Below are 19,745 nucleotides of genomic sequence, written 5' to 3'. Positions count from 1 at the left end.
CATGATCTTAGTTTTCCAAATGTTGAGCTTTCAGCCAACTTTTTCACTCTCCTCTTTTGCTTTCATCAAGAGGCTCTTTAGTTCCTCTTCACTTTCTGCCATAAGGGTGGTGTCATCTGCATATCTGAGGTTATTGATATTTCTTAAGTTGCAGGAATAATTACTGAGAACAGGGATTCTCAGGAAAGGTCAGGAAAGTCTTAGTGAAGGAGGTACACTTGAGTTGGTTACTGAAGTGAAGACAGAGATGGCATTCCAGACAAAAGGACACTGAGAAAAGGCTGGGAAACACTATGGTCTGATGGTCAGAGAATTATGAATAAAGGGATTTAGTTGAAATGGGATTATATTAAGGAGTGGTTGGAAATAAGGTAGAATAGCTGTCATCAAATATAGACAATGATCAGTGCTGAGGAAGATGCAGAGAAATGAGAGTCCTTATGCACTGGGGATATAAAATAGCACAGACACTTTGGAAAATAATAAGGTTGGTTTTTTAAAAAATTAAATGCAAATTTACGACCAATTCCACTGTTAGGTATATAACCAAGAGAAACGAAAACATATATCGTCACAAAGGATTGTACATGAGTGTTTGTAGCAGCATTATTATAATATCCAAAAAGTAGAAGCAGTCCAAGTATCTATCACATAGTCAATGGATGGAAGATGGTATAGCTGCAGTGTAGAATACTATTCAGCAATGAAAAAGGAATGACATCCTCTTACATGCTGTAATATGGAGGAACCTCAGAAATTATGCTAATTGAATGAAGGTACAGGGTATCACATGTTGTATGCTGCTGCTTCTGCTTCGTCGCTTCAGTCGTGTCCGACTCTGTGCGACCCCATAGACCGCAGCCCACCAGGCTCCACTGTCCCATGTTGTATAACTCCTTTCATATGCAATGTCTAGAAAGGCAAGTCCAGTCCAGAGAGACAGAAAGGAAATTAGCGTTTGCCTGGGGCTGGAGGCTAGACTGAGGAGTGATTGCAGGTGGGCACAGGTGTTCTTTCTAGGGAAATAGAAATGACTTAGAGTGTGATTGTGGTTTCACATCTATGTTAGTACAGCAATAGGTACTGAATCACATACTTAAAGCAAGTGAATTTTATAATGTGAAAAATAAACCTCAGTAAATCTTTAACAAAACAAGAAGTAACATGGCAAAGAAAAGGAGGAAATTATTTGTGGAATAACTTGATTGCCAGCTGGGGAGTTCAGACTTTTAAAGGGAGTCCATTTTTTTTTCAGGATTAAAATTATGCAGAACATTGGAGTCACATTTATTAAAACTGGGCAGTATTCGGACGCCATCTCTTCTTTTGAGCACATCATGAGTATGGCTCCAAATCTGAAGGCAGGCTTCAATCTGATTCTTAGTTACTTTGCCATTGGAGATCGAGAAAAAATGAAGAAGTCATTCCAAAAACTGATTGCTGTTCCACTAGAAATTGATGAAGATGATAAATACATTTCGCCAAGTGTGAGTATGAAGAAGACTCTTACATAGCCAGCTCCTAATTAGCTGTGCTTCTCTGTCTCCAGAAGTGATGAAGTTGGGATGGATGACTCTTCAGGTTTCTGCCAGTCCTGTATTAATGTGTTTTTTCATTTTCATGTTATTTAGATTAGGTTGACAACGGAACTATTGAAATAGGGCTGGAGATTATGGTTTAAACAGACTGCACAATTTTACTCAAAAAACAAAAGGGAGCATCTTATGAAAAATTATCATTCTTTAATGTTATCTTATGTGAAGTCAAATCATGTGAAATTGTCCATGTTGATAGATCGTGATGGTTTAGTATGTTGATTTCATAATAGGAACCTGGTAGATTTTCTTGATGGATTACAAGGGAATGGCAGTGTGGTGGTTGGCTCCACTTCTCAGTATTTATTCTCCTTGTCCTTTGTATTTAAAATAGCACTGATTACAACAGCCTGCTGTATAGGGTTGTGAGGATCGAATGAGGGAGTGCATGTGAAATGCTTAATCCTGGAACATAGTAAGTGCTGGGTAGATGTTAATTATCATATATAACTTTCATATTGAGAAAAAATAACATATATTGTGAAAGAAATCATCCGTGTCTTTAATAGGAAGTAGAGGTCAATGTAGGGTCATACTAAGTCACTGATGTCATTAAAGCAATTACATGTGACTTAGGATTTTACCTGTTTGTACTGACAACCATGGCTTCCATATTCTTGGTCCTATGCTTTCCAGCCTGACCTTGTGTCAGCTGCTAGAATCTGCGTAAGTTCAGTGAAGAGTATGACAGGTCATCAGAAGAAAGAGAAAGTTCTGCTTTACACGAGGAAAACAGTTCAGAAAGACTCACTCACTCTCCACTGTGTACAGTGGCCTAGTGCTGAGGCTGATTAGCCACCCAGTTCTCAGTGTTTACTTCTGATTCCCTCACTTTTCCCCCAGGATGACCCACATACTAATTTAGTGATTGAAGCTATAAAAAATGATCATCTGAGACAAATGGAACGTGAAAGGTAATATTTTGGGCACTTAACAATTAAATGTGGTCTTACCTTCTCTAAGAGACTTGAATGTGCATTCTGATTATTCCTTTCAAAACTTGTGTTCACTATATTTCTAGAATAGTGCTGTTTCACCATTTCTGTCTTTACTGAATTCTGTTTTCTCCTTCAAACTAATCTCAGTCCTCATGTTAATCCCAGTTATTTTTACTCAGTTTCTCTGTAGTTTGCTTTCCCTCTGCATCTGGTGCAATATTAGGACTTTGTTCATAATCTCTGTGCATTTTTTCCTGCCCAATTAAATTGTAGCTCCCAAAGACAAAATTCTTTCTCTTTATATCTTTTCTTCCTTTCTCCAGTATGGTACTTAGTCTCTGTCGAGTATGGCTTGAACATTCTAATATTGAGTATGCATCGGGCATCTTAGGAATTATATTGTATGAGAGAGGGCTCAGTTTTTTTAAATTGTGGTAAAATACACATAATGTAAAATTTATCTCAACCATGGTAGATAATAATTCTTTTCAAAGATAGTGTTAAATATTGGAACATTCACATTGATTTGTGACTGGTGTTCAGAAGTCTTCGTCTTCCACACTGCAGCTCAGTACCCACTGCACAACTCCCCACCTGCAACTCCTGCCTACCCACCAGTCTCTGGCAGCCACCACTCTGCTGTCTGTTACATGAAATCCACTGCTCTGGGGACCTCATCTGAGTGGAATCACAGTATTTGTTCGTTTGTGACTGGCTTTTCATCTGTGTTTAGCATGTGACAGGATTTCCTTCATTTTTAAGGCTGAATAATATTCCATTGTATGTATACATGCATGCTAAGTTGCTTTAGTAGTGTCCGACTCTATGTGACCCTCTTAACTGTAGCCCTCCAAGTTCCTCTGTCCGTGGGGATTCTCCAGGCAAGAATACTGGAGTGGGTTGCCATGCCCTTCTCCAGGGGATCTTCCTGACCCAGGGATCTAACCCATGTAGGTGCCCTGTGTTGGCAGGTGGGTTTTTTTTTTTACCACTAGAGCCACCTGGGAAGCTCTGTGTATGGAGAGCCCTCAATCCTTAGGAGTTAGTTTAACAGTAAAAATTAAGCTTATCCCTTTTGGGAAGATGGAGTAGATGTACTTTTCCATGTTCGTCCCACTAAGTACAAATAAAAACCCTGGGAATTGTATATAAAACAAAATGAGAAGAAATGTGGAGACAAGAGAGCCAATGAGCAAGGGCCCTAGTGACTTGAAGAGCAGCCTGGCAGTGATCCCCTCACGCTTCCAAGCCTGGGAGCTGAAGAAATAGGAAGTCAGAAAGCCAGGGGCTGCATTTTTTTTAAAAAGCCTGCTTTTTTAGCCAAAGGACAAGATAAGGGTCAGAGCAGGCTGTGGAGAATGTGGGCGTCTCCCTTTAATCTGCAAGTGATGAGGTGATATCTCTTCTCCGCCTGCTGGAGTGATGTCAAGAAAGACAGCTAAAACAGAAGATTTCAATAAAACTCAGTCTTTTTATTTTCTACCTATCAGTTTTTTCCAAATAAAATACAAAAGCATTTGCCTCTTTAAAATACATCACTTCCCAAATCCTTAAAATCAAGGTGAAAGTAGTATTGAAGATCCTGAATGAACATTATTTTGTTTTTAACTTTTTATTGAAACAGTTGATTTACTGTCTATGTATTAATATACATACACTCCCCATTCCCCTTTGTTTTCTATACCTGTGAGTCTGTTTTGTAAATAAGTTCATTTGTATCATTTTTTTAGATTCCACATATAAACAGCATATTTGACTTAGTATGATCATCTCTAGGTCCATTAGTGTTGCTGCCCATGACTTTATTTCATTCTTTTTTATGGCTGAGTAATATTCCATCATCATATATATACCAAAAATGTCAAAATTCTTTCTTTCTTTTTTTTTTGGCTGTGCTTCAGCTTGCAGGAAATCTCAGTTCCCTGACCCAGGAATTGAACCCAGACCATGGCAGTGAAAACCCAGAACCCTAACAACTAGGTTGCTAGGGAACTCCTCAAAATGTCCAAGTTTTGATCAGTAATCACTCACCAAACCAAGAACCAGGAAGATCTCAGTGAAAAAAAGACAATCCATAGATGCCAACACTGAAATATCAGAGATGTTAGAATTATTTGATAAATTTTAAAGCAACCATGATAAAAATGCTTCATTGAGCAGTTATGAACATGCTTAAAATTAGAGCATACATCTGCACAGTCACTTAACAAATGTTCATAGCAGCCATCCAAGAAGGGAAGCAACCCAAATGTCCACAACATGAATGGATAAAAAATATCTGGTCCATCCATACAATGAAATATTATTTAGCCATAAAATGAATGAAATACATATGCTACAGTAAACATGAATCTGACTCCATTTGTATGAAAGGCGAAGATTAGGCAGCTCTGTAGAGACATGTAGCAGTTCAGTTCTAGTATTTACCACAGCTTCTTCAGTGGTGGTTTTCACTCTTTCACTTCCCCAGACGGTACAGGTCCCAGAGCTTCAGCTGCAGAGTCCTGTGTCTGTCCCTTGCGTCCCTCCCTCCCCCTTCCACTCCCTGCTTTTCTTCTTTCATCAGAGGCATCACAGACCAAGAACTGCTGATCCCACAGGTTGTCATGGCCTTCTAATCCCGTTTCCCAGTCGTGGTTTTCAACCTGATTTGTAAATAGATTGCTAACATAGCTGCCCATAGACAGTGTTTATGCTCGTTGTTATTGTTGTTGTTCAGTCGCTAGGTCGTGTCCGACTCTTTGTGACCCCATAAACTGCAGCACCAGGCTTCCCTGTCCTTCACCATCTCCTGGAGCTTGCTCAAACTCGCGTCCATTAAGTCAGTGATGCTATGCAACCATCTCGTTCTCTGTTGCCTGCTTTTCCTCCTCTCAATCTTTCCTAGCATCAGGGTCTTTTCCAGTCAGTCAGCTGTTCGCATCAGCTGGCCAAAGTATTGGAGCTTTAGCATCAGTCCTTCCATGAAAATTCAGGGTTGATTTCCTTTAGGATTGACTGGTTTGATCTTCTTGCAGTCCAAGGGACTCTCAAGAGTCTTCTCCAACACCACAGTTCAAAAGCATCTATTCTTGGTGCACAGCCTTCTTTATGGTCCTACTCTAGCATCCGTACACAATTACCGTAAAAACCATAGCTTTGACTAGATGGACTTTTGTTGGCAAAGTGATATCTCTACTTTTTAATACACTGTCTATGCTTGTTATAGCTTTGCTTCCAAGGAGCAGTTCAGTTCAGCTCAGTTGTGTCTGACTCTTTGCAACCCCATGGACTGCAGCACGCCAGGCCTCCCTGTCCATCACCAACTCCCGGAGCTTACTCAAACTCATGTCCATTGAGTTGGTGATGCCATCCAACCATCTCATCCTCTGTCAGCCGCTTCTCCTCCCACCTTCAATCTTTTTCAGCATCAGATTCTTTTCCAGTGAGTTAGTTCTTCCCATCAGTTGGCCAAAAGTATTGGAGTTTCAGCTTCAGCATCAGTCCTTCCAAAGAATATTCAGAACTTATTTCCTTTAGGATGGACTGGTTGGATCTCCTTGCTGTCCAAGGGACTCTCAAGAGTCTTCTCCAACACCACAGTTCAAAAGCATCAATTCTTTGGTGCTCAGCTCTCTTTATGGTCCAACTCTCACATCCATACATGACTACTGGAGAAACCATAGCCTTGACTAGATGGACCTTTGTTGATAAAGTAATGTCTCTGCTTTTTAATATGCTATCTAGGTTAGTCTTAGCCTTTTTTCCAAGGAACAAGTGTCTTTTAATTTCATGGCTGCAATCACCATCTGCAGTGATTTTGGAGATCAAAAAAATAAAGTCTGTCACTGTTTCCATTGTTTCCCCATCTATTTGCTATGAAATGATGGCACCAGATGCCATGATCTTAGTTTTCTGAATGTTGAGTTTTAAGCCAGCTTTTTCACTCTCCTCTTTGGCTTTCATCAGGAGGCTCTTTAGTTCTTCTCGTTTTCTGCCATAAGGGTGGTGTTATCTGCATATCTGAGATTGTTGATATTTCTCCTGGCAATCTTGATTCCAGCTTGTGCTTCATCTAGCTCAGCATTTCTCATGATGTACTCTGCATATAAGTTAAATAAGCATGGTGACAATATACAGCCCTGATGTACTCCTTTCCTGATTTGGAACCAGTCTGCTGTTCCATGTCCAGTTCTGTTGCTTCTTGACCTGCATACAGGATTCTCTGGAGGCAGGTAAGGAGGTCTAGTATTCCCATGTCTAAGAATTTTCCATGGTTTGTTGTGATCCATACAGTCAATGGCTTTAGCATAATCACTGAAGCAGAAGTAGATGTTTTTTTGGAATTCTCTTGCTTTTTCTGTGATCCACCAGATGTTGGTGATTTGATCTCGGGTTCATCTGCCTTTTCTAAACCCAGCTTGTACATCTGGAAGTTCTCGGTTCATGTACTGCTGAAGCCTAGTTTGAAGGATTTGGAGCATAGTCTTACTGTCATGTGAGATGAGAGCAATTGTGCAGTAATTTGAACATTCTTTGGCATTGCCTGTCTTTGGATTTGGAATGAAAACTGACCTTTTCCAGTCCAGTGGCGACTGCTGAGTTTTCCAAATGTGCTGGCATATTGAGTGAACACTTTAACAGCATTATCTTTTAGAATTTAAAATTGCTCATCTGGAATTCTATCACCTCTGCTACCTTTCTTCACAGTAATGCTTCCTAAGGCCCACTTGATTTCACACTCCAGGATGTTTGGCTCTAGGCAAGTGACCACACCATTGTGGTTATCCCGGTCATTAATACCTTTTTTGTGTAGTTCTTCTGTGTATTCTTGTCACCTCTTCTTTATCTCTTCTGCTTCTGTTAGGTCCTTGCCATTTCTGTCCTTTATTGTACCCATTTTTGCATGAAATAGTCCCCTAGTATCTCCAGTTTTCTTGAAGAGATCTTTGGTCTTTCCCATTCTATTGTTTTCATCTATTTCTTTGATTCTTCACTTAAGAAGGCCTTCTTATTTCTCCTTGATAGTCTTTGGAGTGCTGCATTCACATGGATATATCTTTCCCTTTCTTCTTTGCCTTTCATTTCTCTTCTTTTGTCAGCTGTTTGTAAGGCCCCCTCAGACAACCACTTTGCCTTTTTGCATTTCTTTTTCTTGGGGATAGTTTTGGTCACCCCGTCCTGTACAATGTTATGAACCTCCATCCATAGTTCTTCAGGCAGTCTTCCTACTAAATCGAATCCCTTGAATCTGTTTGCTATCTCCACTGTATAATCATAAATGATTTGATTTAAGTCATAAACTAGAGGTTTTCCCTACTTTCTTCAATTTAAGCCTGAATTTTGCAGTAAGGAGCTGATGATCTGAGCCACAGTCAGCTCCTGGTCTTTTTTTGCTGACTGAATATAGCTTCTCCAACTTTGGCTGCAAATAATTTGACCATCTGGTGATGTCCATGTCTAGACTCGTCTCTTGTGTTGTTGGAAGAGCATGTTTGCTATGACCAGTGCATTCTCTTGGCAAAACTCTGTTAGCCTTTGCCCTGCTTCCTTTTGTACTCCAAGGTCAACCTTGCCTGTTGCTCTAGGTGTCTCTTGACTTCCTACTTTTGCATTCCAGTCCCCTATGATGAAAAGGACATCTTTTTTTGGTGTTCATTCTAGAAGGTCTTGTAGGTCTTCATAGAACCATTCAACTTCGGCTTCTTCAGCATTACTGGTTGGGGCATAGACTTGGATTACTGTGGTATTGAATGGTTTGCCTTGGAAACGAGCCGAGATGATTCTGTTGTTTCTGAGATTGCCCCCAAGTATTGCATTTTGGACTCTTACGTTGACTATGAGGGCTACTCCATTTCTTCTAAAGAATTCTTGCCCACAATAGTAGATATAATGGTCACTGATTAAATTCACCCATTCTCATCCATTTTAGTTCACTGATTCCTAAGATCTCAGTGTTCACTCTCCCCTCTCCTGCTTGACCATATCCAGTTTACCTTGATTCATAGGTGTAACATTCCAGCTTCCTATGCAGTATTGTTCTTTACAGCATCAGACTTCACTTTCACTACCAGGCATATCCACAGCTGATCAACATTTCCTCTTCTGCCCAGCTGCTTCATTCTTTCTAGAGCTGTTTCTCTGCTCTTCTCCAGTAGCATAAATTTATATTTTAAGGAGTAAATTGAAACTTTTTATACCGTATTTCTAAATAAAACTGTTTTGTTTTTTTGATGTAGAAAAGCCATGGCAGAAAAGTATATCATGACAGCTGCAAAACTCATTGCTCCTGTAATTGAAACATCCTTTGCTGTAGGTTATGACTGGTAAGAAAGAAATTCACTGTGATTGGATGGACATGGTGTTTTCTTTTATTGATTTAAAATTTTGTTATTAGAAAAATGAATAAATAATTGCAAATAGTGATTTCTGCTTATCAAGCAAATCATATTATATGGTAAATTAGTAAAGGACACTCTAAAAGTTATAATGTTTTTAAAAATTACGTATCTATTTATTTTGCGCCAGGTCTTAGTTGGGTACAAGGGGTCTTGAGCTGTGGCATATGAACTCTTAGTTGTAGCATGTAGGGTCTAGTTCCCTGACCCATGTCTAACCCATGCCCCCTACATTGGGAGTGCATAGTCTTAACCACTGTACCACCTGGGAAGTCCCCTAAAATAACCTTTTTTATGCTTTATTTTATAGGTGTGTTGAAGTTGTGAAAGCCTCTCAGTATGTAGAGCTGGCAAATGATCTGGAAATAAACAAAGCAATTACATACCTGAGACAAAAGGACTTAAATCAAGTAAGTTTTAAAAAAGTGTTTAGATGCACAGGGACTGCCCCCCTCACCTCCCAGGCTTGCTCGCTCTGACAGCCTAGTGTTTGGGTAGGTCTGAATACAGTCAGCCGCGGGGCGGGGACCCTGGGTGGAGTGGGTGAGATGGAGCTCTGCTGGATCCCTTGGTTGTCACCGTCTCCCTGGGTCTGCTCGGCTTGTGTACTTGCTCTCATTTCATGAATAAAACCAGCAAAAAAAAAAGTGTTTAGGTGGAATTTCATGATCAAAGCGATATTATTATGAAACTCTTTTCTAGAATGCTATTACCTGTGATTATTATGAAGTAGAGTAATATTTTTATTTCTAAACATAATTTCCTTTAACAATGCTGTGTTTTTAATTTTGACCTGTTACTCCTATTTCCTTCTCTTTTTGGCCATGCTAGGCAGCTTGCAGGGATTTTAGTTCCTGATCAGGAATGGAGCCATGCCTCCAACAGTGGAAGCACAGAGTCCTAATCAGTGGACCGCTAGGGAGGTCATCTTTATCTCAGAGAAAGAACTCCATTAGAGCTGCACATGGACAGGGTGAAGGCCAGTGTTGGTAGATGGACACATTCAGGAAAGCTGAAGCCTGTAGCTTCAGACAGCATCAGCCAGGAAAAGAAACCAAAACAGAGATTTACCTGTTTTCCTAATGAGGGCAGGAGGAGAAAGGGGAAACAGAGGATGAGATGGTTGGATGACATCTCCAACTGAATGGACATGAGTTTGAGCAAACTGCAGGAGATAGTGAAAGACAGGGAAGCCTGGTGTGCTGCAGTTCATGGGGCCACATAGAGTCAGACATGACTTAGCAACTGAATAGCCACAACAGTTCTTCTTGGGGGGAATAAAAAACCCCAAACTAACACTGTTTATTTTCATTATTTGTTTTTCTATTTACAACTAAATTTTATTAAGTTAACTTTGATCAGTTTCATTTATAAATACATTTATATTATTTTACTTGTAAAAACAAATGTTGGATACATTCATAAAACATGTAAAGAACGTTTTGAAAACTGCCTACTGCAGAGCCAAAAATACCTGAGAATGTTCCTTTTATTAGAATTTAATTATGTAGTCAGGCTTCCCTGGTGGCTCAGAGGTTAAAGCATCTGCCTGCAATGTGGGAGACCTGGGTTCGATCCCTGGGTCGGGAAGATCCCCTGGAGAAGGAAATGGCAACCCACTCCAGGATTCTTGCCTGGAGAATCCCATGGACGGAGGAGTCTGGTGGGCTACAGTCCATGGGGTCGCAAAGAGTTGGACACGACTGAGTGACTTCACTAATCACTATTCACTATTATGTAGTCTTTTCAGAATATTATAGTTTAGAATCTTAAAATATGAAATATGTTTTTATTCTGTCCATGTTTTTAAGTGGATATTGGAGGTTCTAAATACTTTTGTTATTTCTTCTAAGTCTGACATCCCATGTGTCCTGCTTGGTCGGGACATCTCAAACTTGCAGAGGGTTAAGAAGATGCTTTAAAGTCTTCTTGCTGCAGAGTGTAGTCACATTTGGATCTGCAGCAGGTCACTTTGTAATGCTCCGGAATCACTCCTATCCCACTTTTGAGGCTGTTCAGCTCTGTCTCCTTTCCTGGGGCTGCAATCATGTCTGTCCCTCTCTTCACCTCCATCCACAGGGCCCTCATGTTTTAAGAATGTTTCTCAGCCTTTTCTTTCACTGTGCTTATTTAGGCTCAGTGTTTGTTGAATCTTGGCTTCAAATTCTGTTGCCTCAATAGCTCTCCAGTGCCCTCAAAAGTATTTTTAGTGAGTTATCTGACTTTTCTAATTGTTCTCTGAGAGAAGATGGTCTTCTTTAGGTAAACACTGACTACATCACAGGTTCACAGAACCACTGTCATTGCTCCCTCAGCCAAATCTAATCATCTGTGGACCCACCAGTTGTGTTCGTAACTTCACTATTTCTTGTTGTTGTTCAGTTGCTCAGTTGTGTCCAACTCTTTGCGACCCGATGGACTGCAGCGTGCCAGGCTTCCCTGTCCTTCACTATCTCTTGGAGCTTGCTGAAACTTAGGTCCACTGAGTCAGTGATGCCATCCAACCATCTCATCCTTTGTCTCCCGCTTCTCTTCCTGCCTTCAATCTTTCCCAGCATCAGTGTCTTTTCCAATGAGTCAGCTCTTCTCATCAGGTGGCCAAAGTATTGGAGCTTCAGCTTCAGCTTCAGCATCAGTCCTTCCAGTGAATATTCAGGGTTGATTTCCTTTAGGATAGACTGGTTGGATCTCCTTGCAGTCCAAGGGACTCTCAAGAGTCTTCTCCAACACCAGAGTTTGAAAGCATCAGTTCTTTGGTGCTCAGCCTTCTTTATGGTCCAACTCTCATATCCATACATAACTACAGGAAAAACCATAGCTTTGACTATATGGACTTTTGTTGGCAAAGCAGTGTCTCTGCATTTTAATGCACTGTCTAGGTATGTCATAGCTTTTCTTCCAAGGAGCTTTTAATTTCATGGCTGCAGTCACTGTCTGCAGTGATTTTGGAGCCCAAGAAAATAAAGTCTGTCACTGATTCCATTGTTTCTCCATCTGTTTGCCTTGAAGTGAGGGGACCTTTGTGAAATTTTAACTGCTTCTAGTTTGTCCTTTTTCACAAGTCTTGATAATCACTGATTTCCTGACCTGTCACCTGTTCTCCTTAACACACTAGCCACCCCTGGCCTTTCCAGGTCCTCTATCCAGATACGCTGATCTTGTCCCCTACGTCAGTCTAAGTGCTGTCATGTTATCAGGGTAACAACTTGCAGATTTTTCATTTCTAGGCTGTGGAGACCTTAAAAATGTTTGAAAAAAAGGACAGTAGAGTGAAGAGTGCAGCTGCGACCAACCTCTCTTTCCTGTATTACTTGGTGAGTTCTGCTTTTCACAAGCACGTATTGGAGCCATGTATTTTTGTGCTGGTGCCAAGGCGAGGCTCTGGAGGAGCTGGGGGAGCATGACACCAGGGTGAGGTCTGGGGTTGCTGGACTGGCTTTGTGGACAGGAGGGCAAGGGCTGTCCTGGAATGAGGACCTTGGAACTGATCCAAGCTGGGACGTCAGGATGAGAGATGGACTTGGCTGGCTGTCTCTTGGAGGTTTAAGCTTTGATAATAGATGCCGTGAATAGGAGGATCATCTCCCCCAGGTTCATATTTGCAGCCCTCACACCCCATGTGATGGTATTTGGAGCTGGGGGCTTAGGTTTAGCCAAGGCTGTGAGGGGATTTGTGCCTTTGTTAGAAGAAGAGGAGACCAGAGCCCTGCCCTCTGAGGACACAGCAAGTGGGCACCTGCAGGTCTGGACATGGCCCTTGTTAGACACCAGGCCTGCTGGCCCCTTGATCCTTGCCCTCCAGCCTCCAGAACTGTGAGAGTGACTGTTGTTGAAGGCCCAGCTCTGATATGAAGACAGCAGCTGTGTGTCCAGGGAGCAAGTAGGGCACAGAGTGCAGGGTGGGGATTGAGGAGGCCAGAGTGCCAGTCAGATGGAGACAGGAGAGGAGAAGCTCACAGTGTGATGACTCTGATGGGTGGGAGGCACGAAGGGAAGCAGGAGTCTTGAGAGCAGAGAGCCGGTGTGGGAGAACAGAGATCCCAGGCTGGAGGTAGGGGTCCTATAGGGGCAGGGAGGGGAGAGAAAGGGCTTGGCCTTCATGCCATCACTTGACGCCTCAGCTGACCCTGAGGACCTTCCCTGCTGGGGTAGGTCTGGGCCTTTGTACCTGCAGCTGCTCCCAGGAGGGGCCCCTGCCTGCCCCAGGGTCATGAGTGGGCTGACTGCAAGGCCAGAACCTGGCGTTCCCAGCTGTTCCTGGACAGGTCTCCGCTGCAGCCAGTCCGTTAGATTTAGAAAATCTTCAGTAGACTTAGTGAAGATGGTTTACTTCCTGATCAGATTTTATCAGCTTGGATGAGTGTGCAGGAAGAGACCAAGAAAAACTTACAAGGAGGAGGAGAACTGAGTGGTCAGCCAAGCAGAGCCACTGCAGCCTCTGACCAATGACTCACTGCTCCTGGTTCTGTGGGAGTGTTTGAGGTAGAGTGACCAGTCTGGGGTGTCACGTGGGTGACATAGTCCAAGGTGTGCGGCTGGTGTCCAGTGCGCGGTCTGTTGCTCTGTAATAAGACTTAGTGCTTGAAGTCACTAAGGCCCCCTCACATCCTGGCTGAAGGGCCTGGATTTACCTGGCATCCCATCACCTGAGGCTGGGAGGTGCTCCTTCCATCTCACAAAACTGCTTGCTCATCTGCCAGGGTCCCTGAGAGCAGAGGCCCCTGTGTGCATGGAGTTTGTTGTCCTATTGGGAAAGGTGGGGGGGGTGCGGCTGGGGTGGGTGCACTGCGTGGGGGGTGGGGAGGGCGCAGTTGTCCTCAAGGCAGCTCTTGAGTCTTGCTCTCCCCGCCCTGCGGTGCTCCCCGCTCCCCCACCCCGGGACCCTGAGGTCATCCAGCCACAGCATCAGGCTCAAAGCCATTTCTAGCCTCCATTCCTGGCTCATCGCCTCTCTGCAGCAACCCTTCACTGCTTTTCCTGCAACCTAATCCAGTAGACAGTGTTGCATGTTTCAGTGTTTATGGCAGCAGCACCCGACTGATAGGTACTGATTCATAAATCACAGAGCAGAGTCCCCACAGGTTCTCATATGTGCGTGCTTAGAGCAGTGTCGCTTATGATAACCATAAGTGGCTGGAAACACCCCAGTGCCTGTCAGCTTGGTGGAGAGGTCCCTGGGACGTGGCTGCCCCCTCTGTGGCCCACTGCTCAGCCTGGCACAGATCCGGGCCATCGTCATCAGCAGGAGGAAGAACTGGACTTTGTGGCAGGGAGTGAGTGAGGACAGCCTGGGGCCCAGGGGCGTCTCCACACCAGCCCTGCAGCTGTAGACCAGGAAGGACCTTCACCAGGGTGAGGGAGGGTGGTGCTACCTCACATCCTGGAGCCCCACAGCCGCTGGACAAGAACCACAGGGGAGGGGAGGTGGGAAGCTGGGTCCCTCCCTCAGCCAAGATGACGAGGCACCAGCAGTTATGTGAGAGGCCTGCACAGGGCAGGTGAAGGACGGCCGTGTCCTCGTCAGGCAGTGTCAGAGTGACACTGGGGATACAGTGGAGGCCGTGGACTGTGGTGGTGCAGGGATCCATGGGCCATGCAGCCAGGGTGGCTGTGGGGGCAGTGGTGCCTTGGTAGCTGTCTGGGTGTTGTAGGCGTGGGGAGCTCATATGGTGACAGGAGATGGAGCCACTGACTTCTGAGTGGTGGGGTGTTCAGACCATGACTGTGGAGAAGTCATTCATAAGAAACTTCTTGATGATTTAAACTCTTCTGTAGGATGAGTCTGGCAAGACCAGGATATGTAAAATGTGTATTTCTCCTATCTGTAATTTCAGAAAGTCCATTTATCATGTCTGTAATCTCAGAAGAGTCAGAGAAGGTGTGAAGAGCTTCAGGTAATTTGTGTGTTTGATACTTTATTTAGGAAAATGAATTTGCACAAGCCAGTAGCTATGCAGATTTAGCTGTGAACTCTGACAGATATAATCCGTCGGCTCTTACTAATAAAGGGAATACAGTCTTTGCAAATGGAGACTATGAGAAGGCAGCCGAGTTCTATAAAGAGGCTCTAAGAAATGACTGTTCTTGCACTGAAGCGCTTTATAACATTGGTGAGTAAAATGGGAAAGTTGCCCTTTTTTTTCCACCCTCCTGGGTTGGGGCTGGGTGAAAGGAGCCGGCAGGGAGGAATGAGCAGGTTTAGTGGCATAGGCAGACAGTGAAGCTGCATGTGAAGGAAGGGGTAGGTAGAAGAAGGGCAAGTGTAGAGCCCTTGGGGCAGGAGGTCGCTCACCAGGCACCTGTTTTAGCTTCTTCATGCATTTAAATGTGTCTCCTAGTCCATTGCTTGAAGGAGCTTTATTAGTTCTTTCGTGAAAGGGAATTTTTCTGTGTTTTATGTAGTCATATTTGGCTTTTGAAAACTTGTAGCTTATTTGTTTATTGCTTTATGAAGCCCTTCCCCACCTCAAGATTACAAAATCATTTTCTTCTGTTTTCTTTTCATACTTATATATAGCTTTGTTTTTTCTGTTTTTTGAATAAATTATGAATTTATTCAAAAAAAAAGGAAAAAATTCGAGAGGACTCTGGGTTTTTCGTCATACCTGGTCACTTGTCCTGCCACTTTTCCGACCTGTTCCTTAGCTGTCCTCAACCTCAAATGCCCACTGACTGAATTCTGTAACCCAGCTCGTTTCTGAACTGTTTGTTATATCCTTTCTATCCATTTGTCATTCCTGCCCCACTCCCCATTTTAAATTATGAAAGCTTTAGGCATGTTTTGGTGTCTGCCAAACATCAATGGAATTTCCTATCTTCTCTCCCTTTTTAACAAATTGTGTTCATTTTTATTTTGTCTTCTGGATGAATATTTACCATGTTTAAATATTCATTCTGTTACTTTGAGAAAATTACTACCAGTGCTAGTATTTATAATTTATGTTTTTTCTTTTCCTTCTTTTCAAGGCCTTACCTATAAGAAGCTAAACCGGCTTGATGAAGCTTTGGACTGTTTCCTGAAACTTCATGCAATCCTAAGAAACAGCGCCCAAGTCCTTTACCAGATAGCAAATGTGTATCTTCCTTAAGAATGGTTTCATTAATTCACTCAGCTGGTGACTTACTAGATAAGCTTAACCAGTGAAATAATTGATGGGGATATATTTTAAAATCTAGCTATCAGTTTAATATGTGATGAAAATATTATTTGAGTGATCCTGTTTTAAAGGGTCATGTGCTTTATAGGAGGAATTATTTAGAAGTGGCAGCTATTATTAATCTTTAGAAATAATAATTGAAGTAATTGGGTGTCATATCAAGTCCACACAAGCTCTTCATTGAGCATAAATTAGACCCTTCAGGGAGCTCCGTGGTAGCCCAGTGGTTAGGACTGTATGCTCTCACTGCCAGGCCCTGGATTTGATTCCTGGCCAGGAAACTAAGATCCTACAACCTGTTCATTGTGCCAAAAAATCAGAAATAATAATGTTTTACATATTGTCTCCTGTTCTTCTGGTAGGGTAGATAAAATTTTTTGGCTAAAAAATTTTAGTTGTAGAGCAGATAGTGTTTGTTATTTCTTTTAGCCTTTTTTGTTTTGTTGAGTTCTTTTCTCCTGAGATGTCACTGTTATGACCTGCTGGTGTCTTCTTCCTGATCAGTTTGGATCCAGACAAACAATTGATGTGTTTGAGGCTATTTGAATACATTTCCTTATTTTTATGTTTTTCTTGTGGTGTCATGTTTGTCGTCATTAAAAATAAAAGACTTATTTTTCAGTGAAACTTTGGATTGAAATATTTTCGTTAAGGTAGCTCATACAAAATAATTAATAGTCTGTAAGTATTGGTATGAATAAATTATTTTAATGTATGCAGAGGATTTACAAGGCACAGAGCTACAAAAAGCTGTCTTGGGCTTGTACTATAATTAGAAAAAAACTCATCGGAAAGTACACAGAAACCATTCTTTTAAAATGTTGCTCATGTTAAGAGATGGTGAATAATTGAACACAGCATCCACGTGTCTTTGTTAAGAACAAATTTTGGATAAGACGTTGAATAAAACAGCACACTGTTAATTCTTGTAGAAATGTGGCAATCTTAGTGGGTAGTGATGAAGCAGAAGGAAAAGCAAGGTGTACACAGGGACAGAAGTGCTGTTTCCAGTGAGACCCCGTTTTTCATCCTCATCTCTGAAGAAAACCTGGAGTAAACAGTGTTACATAGCATATTAGTATAGACTAAGAAACATTTTTATTGAAATGTTGGCTTTAGGTTTGCTTCTTGATCAATGAATTTAGAAAAATTATGTTATCCTTAATTAAAATTGTCTAAGATACGAGTTAATGGAAGATCCCAGTCAAGCTATGGAATGGTTGATGCAGCTGATCAGTGTTGTTCCCACTGACTCCAGGGCCCTGTCTAAACTGGGAGGGCTGTATGACAGCGAGGGGGATAAGTCCCAAGCGTTCCAGTACTACTACGAGGTGGGTATGTGGTCTCGCCTACCTTCCATGAGTTATTTTAAAGAAGATAGCAGGCCTTTTAAGTTTTAGAAATTAGAAATGCTTATTAGCTTTTAAATGAGTAGTGATTTAAAGTAAAGCATCTGTGGAATATAAAGTTAGTTTTTGATTGATTTTAATAAAAAATAAAAATAAAAAGTTCAAACTCATTTTTCTCCTGAAGGATGATTTCATTGCTTTTGAATCTATTACATATTTAATTTGACTCAGATTGTGTATCAGTACATTAAAAAGATGTTTATAGATAACTGAAAAATGTGTCCAGCGAATCTTAAGTTCTCCAAATCTTTTGCAGTTTCAAAGCTTGTACAGTGCTTCTGACAGCTGGTGTGTTTTAATTAAGACATGTCACACTGGGTAAATTACTGTGGCCAGTGGGTAAATGCTGCAGACTGAACCGTTGTTGACTAGTTCACTCTCCAGTCGTATAGGTATTTCCCGTCCAACATTGAGGTCATCGAGTGGCTCGGGGCCTATTACATTGACACCCAGTTTTGTGAAAAAGCCATTCAGTACTTTGAAAGAGCTTCTCTTATACAGTAAGTAACTGTTATGATTTTGTGTTTAGTTAAAGGCCTGAAATCTGATAGACGTGCTGCTTTCCTGAACAGTTGTAATGAACATTCATGCGTCATTTCCATTTTTTGTGTTTCATTTGACTCAGTCTTTATTGTGATAAATATATTTACTTTTTATGCACAAGTTAAAAAGAAAAACTTCTTTAAGGTACTTCATGTTTTTCACATCTCAGCAAGCAACTATTATTTCTTTGTCAGTTAGAAAATTACTATCTCAGTCCAAGGGCAGGGTTTAATTTCTGAAAGAACCCTAATAGAAATGTTTCACTTGTCTCAATTTATAATTGATATGCATTATACAGTTTAGTGTCATATCTTTTTGCCTTTTCATACTGTTTCTGGTTTTCTTAAGGCAAGAACACTGAAGTGGTTTGCCATTGCCTTCTCCATATATTATATATTAAGAATGAAACTTTTAAAGATGGCTTTAAGTTCATATCAGAATGTTCTCTACATGTCTGATTCATGTTCTGCTTTGTATTTGGCCTAACTGAATTTTAACATTAAATGTGGGGAAAATGGAGGTGGAGGATAAGGTGGGGAGGGAGTGGTTATGAGGATAAAATAAATAAGACACAAAGCCATATTGTGCAGCACAGGGAATATAGCCTATATTTTGGAACAAATTTAAATGGAGTCATTTGAATCACTATGCTGTATACTTGAAACTAATACTGTAAATCAACTACATATTTGATTTGGAAAAATAAAGGGAGGAGAACATTAATTATTCCCTAGTCTTTTATTTTGTCAAATTTTTTCTTAGAAATTTTTAATAGTAGTCTTTAGAAATCCTGGTCATGTTTATTTTAGAAGAAAAATTCATTTATTTCTTTTTAAGGGGATAAAAAAAGGATGAGTAGAATTCTTTTTTACTTTGTTTTTAGTTGAAGTCTAATTGTTCAAATACAAGGTCAAAAATTGCCTTTAGGTACTAAATTTGCAAGCCTAAAGCTCAGTTTCCAAGCCCGAGGTACTAAGCCAAAGAACTGGCAAAGATTTAATATAGAATGCTGAGAACTTTACCCAGATTGGTGAGCTTTATTCTTACAGCTAAATAAAGGTGTGAGTTAGGTTGAAGGACTCTGAATCTAAATTTCCTGATGTCAAAATACAGCAGATGATGGTGAAGGACATTATATATATGCTGTTTTTTAATAACAAAATGATCTAATCATATATCAAAAAGTAATCAGAAGATAGTATAGGTAAATGGCTTTATAAAGTTGTATGACCACAGGTTATTTTTGTTTCATCTAATTTCATCTAATTTATTTCTTTTATAGGCCTACACAAGTGAAATGGCAGCTGATGGTAGCTAGTTGTTTTAGAAGAAGTGGTAAATGCTCTTATTCATTTTAATATATGTTGCTTCTTTCTGTCGTTTAGGTCATTATGTATATACATGTGTTCTGATTTTGTGTATTTATTAATATTAACTTTTGATAAGCACACATATTTGAGGCATTATATGAAAGACACAGTGGTTACCACAATAAGGAAAAAAGTTATGTTCCTGTTGGCAGTATAACCTCTCTGTGTACACACATGTTATTACATCAGTTGCCTCAACTCACAGAACGCCCGTCTGTGAAGTGTGTGTGTGAGGTCCTCTGGGCTGAGCTCCGATGTGTAGGTTAGGGGAAGAGAAGCTGCCTCAGCTAACCCGGCAAAGCCGAGCTGGACGCTCCTGCTTCACCTTGGTCATTCCCGCCAGACTCTGAGGGCGG

At 41.3% G+C, this 19,745-nt stretch overlaps 1 protein-coding gene across 1 annotated transcript in view; it reads left to right on the top strand.

The window, feature by feature from the left end:
- Positions 1-19,745, top strand: part of IFT88 (intraflagellar transport 88) — a 61,645-nt gene that overhangs the window by 28,306 nt on the left and 13,594 nt on the right. Inside the window, exons 12-21 of the mRNA XM_052650054.1 lie at positions 1,256-1,487; positions 2,439-2,509; positions 8,752-8,838; positions 9,221-9,320; positions 12,138-12,224; positions 14,834-15,020; positions 15,877-15,985; positions 17,248-17,398; positions 17,861-17,976; positions 19,302-19,354. Of these exons, the coding sequence (XP_052506014.1) occupies positions 1,256-1,487; positions 2,439-2,509; positions 8,752-8,838; positions 9,221-9,320; positions 12,138-12,224; positions 14,834-15,020; positions 15,877-15,985; positions 17,248-17,398; positions 17,861-17,976; positions 19,302-19,354 (1,193 nt within the window). The remainder of the gene's footprint in view (positions 1-1,255; positions 1,488-2,438; positions 2,510-8,751; positions 8,839-9,220; positions 9,321-12,137; positions 12,225-14,833; positions 15,021-15,876; positions 15,986-17,247; positions 17,399-17,860; positions 17,977-19,301; positions 19,355-19,745) is intronic.

This window comes from Budorcas taxicolor, chromosome 12, assembly GCF_023091745.1.
Source record: "Budorcas taxicolor isolate Tak-1 chromosome 12, Takin1.1, whole genome shotgun sequence".
NCBI lineage: Eukaryota > Metazoa > Chordata > Mammalia > Artiodactyla > Bovidae > Budorcas > Budorcas taxicolor.
The sequence above is the reverse complement of the archived record's forward strand: the minus strand, read 5'-3'. Positions and strand labels throughout refer to the sequence as shown.